The sequence below is a fragment of the Egretta garzetta genome, unplaced genomic scaffold (assembly GCF_000687185.1).
Source record: "Egretta garzetta isolate BGI_Z169 unplaced genomic scaffold, ASM68718v1 scaffold3, whole genome shotgun sequence".
Lineage (NCBI taxonomy): Eukaryota > Metazoa > Chordata > Aves > Pelecaniformes > Ardeidae > Egretta > Egretta garzetta.
The window spans coordinates 388941-390641 of record NW_009259099.1 but is presented as its reverse complement, the minus strand read 5'-3'; the positions used below and the strand labels follow the sequence as shown (position 1 = coordinate 390641).

Here is a 1701-nt window from a genome sequence, read left to right as displayed (position 1 = left end):
TCTGCTGACACTAAATGTTTAGAATCATCTGCAGAATCTTTCATCGCTGGATCCAGTTGAGCATTTTTATCCACTTCATCTTTAGAAGGAATTACCTGTAAAGGCACAAATAGACAAAGCAAACACTACATTGTCAAATCAATACAATGTTTACTATAGGCATGGGCTGAATTAGAGCATGACCATCTGAAAGCCATCAGAAAGGCAACAGTTTCAGGTAAGTCCCTTTCTACATAGCGTATGTGTACAGAAATCATGATGATTTACTAATAAGCCCAACTGTTTTCGACACCTGCGAATCATTCTAGCAACAGGAATAACACTACGAGGAATGCAGCGATCTACTGAAGGGCCTGAAGTAGCAGAACACCAAAACAGTAATTAAAATTAGCAAATGCTTGCTCCCACTGCTAGGAAAAAAAATGCTTTAAGGGCATAAAGTCCTCAAGAGCAGAATTACTGGCTCCAAATCCAACTAGACCTGTTGAATAATCACGGTTATACCCATACTCTAATCCAAAGACCAAAGAACAAGCTAAAATAAGCTGTTAGCTGAGGCATGCAGCCCATGACAAGTGCAGTTAGGACCACAGATTGTCATTAAAAGAGGAGAAAAAGTTAATAAGTTGAATCCACATTCCTATGAGTGACCAGACAGTCATACAGAACGCATTTCTGAGATACCTGTATTGAGATACCGTTAGCTCAAACCAGCCAAAAGAGCTTGGATTGTTTTTTCAAGAAAATATGCATCTTCAATCCACTGTAAGCCTTGTTATACTTTAGATGCCGCTGCTTGGAATGGAAGCATTTGAATTCAACTTTTAACACACTTCTTGTAATGAGATGACTGAGGTTAGAGCAAGAGTTTACCACCTGGCAGCACAAAGCAACTCCTGCTTGTGAAGAGGTACTTAGGTGAGCAAAGATGTAAGTGCCTCTCGCCTCCTGTCCATGTTTGTGCATAACTGCACCAGTTTCCAGACAATACTAGAGGACAGCTGCAGTGATGGAAACAGGAGTGGAGATGGGAGGTGTGAGGGAGACATGAGGTGAGAGGGAATGGTGGAATGCAAAGAAGGAGAAAAATGATTGGTGGCTCTTGCACCAGACTGTCAGCATGAGTGCATACACACATATTGTTTGGGAACCTGGGTTGGAGGGCCAAGATGATTTCACATACTGCTGTCCCTCTTTAGCAGCAGGAAAGATTTGTTATAGCAGTGATGCTGAGAACCATGGTGACTACCTTTAATTACGAAATGTCTATCTCGCAGAGAATAACATTTCCAGCTTTCTTTTTTTGTGGTTCAAAACCTAAAACCACATGTTTCATAGTATAATTTATATTGGAAAAAACCTTTAAGATCATCAAGTCCAACCATTAACCTAACACTGCCAAGCCCACCACTAAGCCCTGTGTCCCTAAGCAGAACTCCTACATGACTTTCAAATATTCCCAGGGATGGGGACATGACCCCTTCTCTGGGCAGCCCCTTCCAGAGCTTGACGACCCTTTGGGGGAAGAAATTTTTCCTAATGTCCAACCTCACCCTGCCCTGGCACAACTTGAGGCCGTTTCCCCTCGTTCCATTACCCGTTACCAGGGAGCAGAGACTGACACCCCCCGGCTCCCCCCTCCTCTCAGGCAGTTGTAGGCAGCGATGAGGGCTCCCCTCAGCCTCCTCTGCTCCAGGCTGA

General features: G+C 43.7%; 1 protein-coding gene across 1 annotated transcript in view; it reads right to left on the bottom strand.

Annotated features, from left to right (window-relative positions):
* The window catches only part of DLGAP5 (DLG associated protein 5), a 22473-nt gene that overhangs the window by 11530 nt on the left and 9242 nt on the right, over positions 1-1701 (bottom strand). The window contains 1 exon segment of the mRNA XM_009635185.2: positions 1-95. This exon segment is cut by the window's left edge and continues 12 nt beyond it. Coding sequence (XP_009633480.2) covers positions 1-95 — 95 coding nt within the window.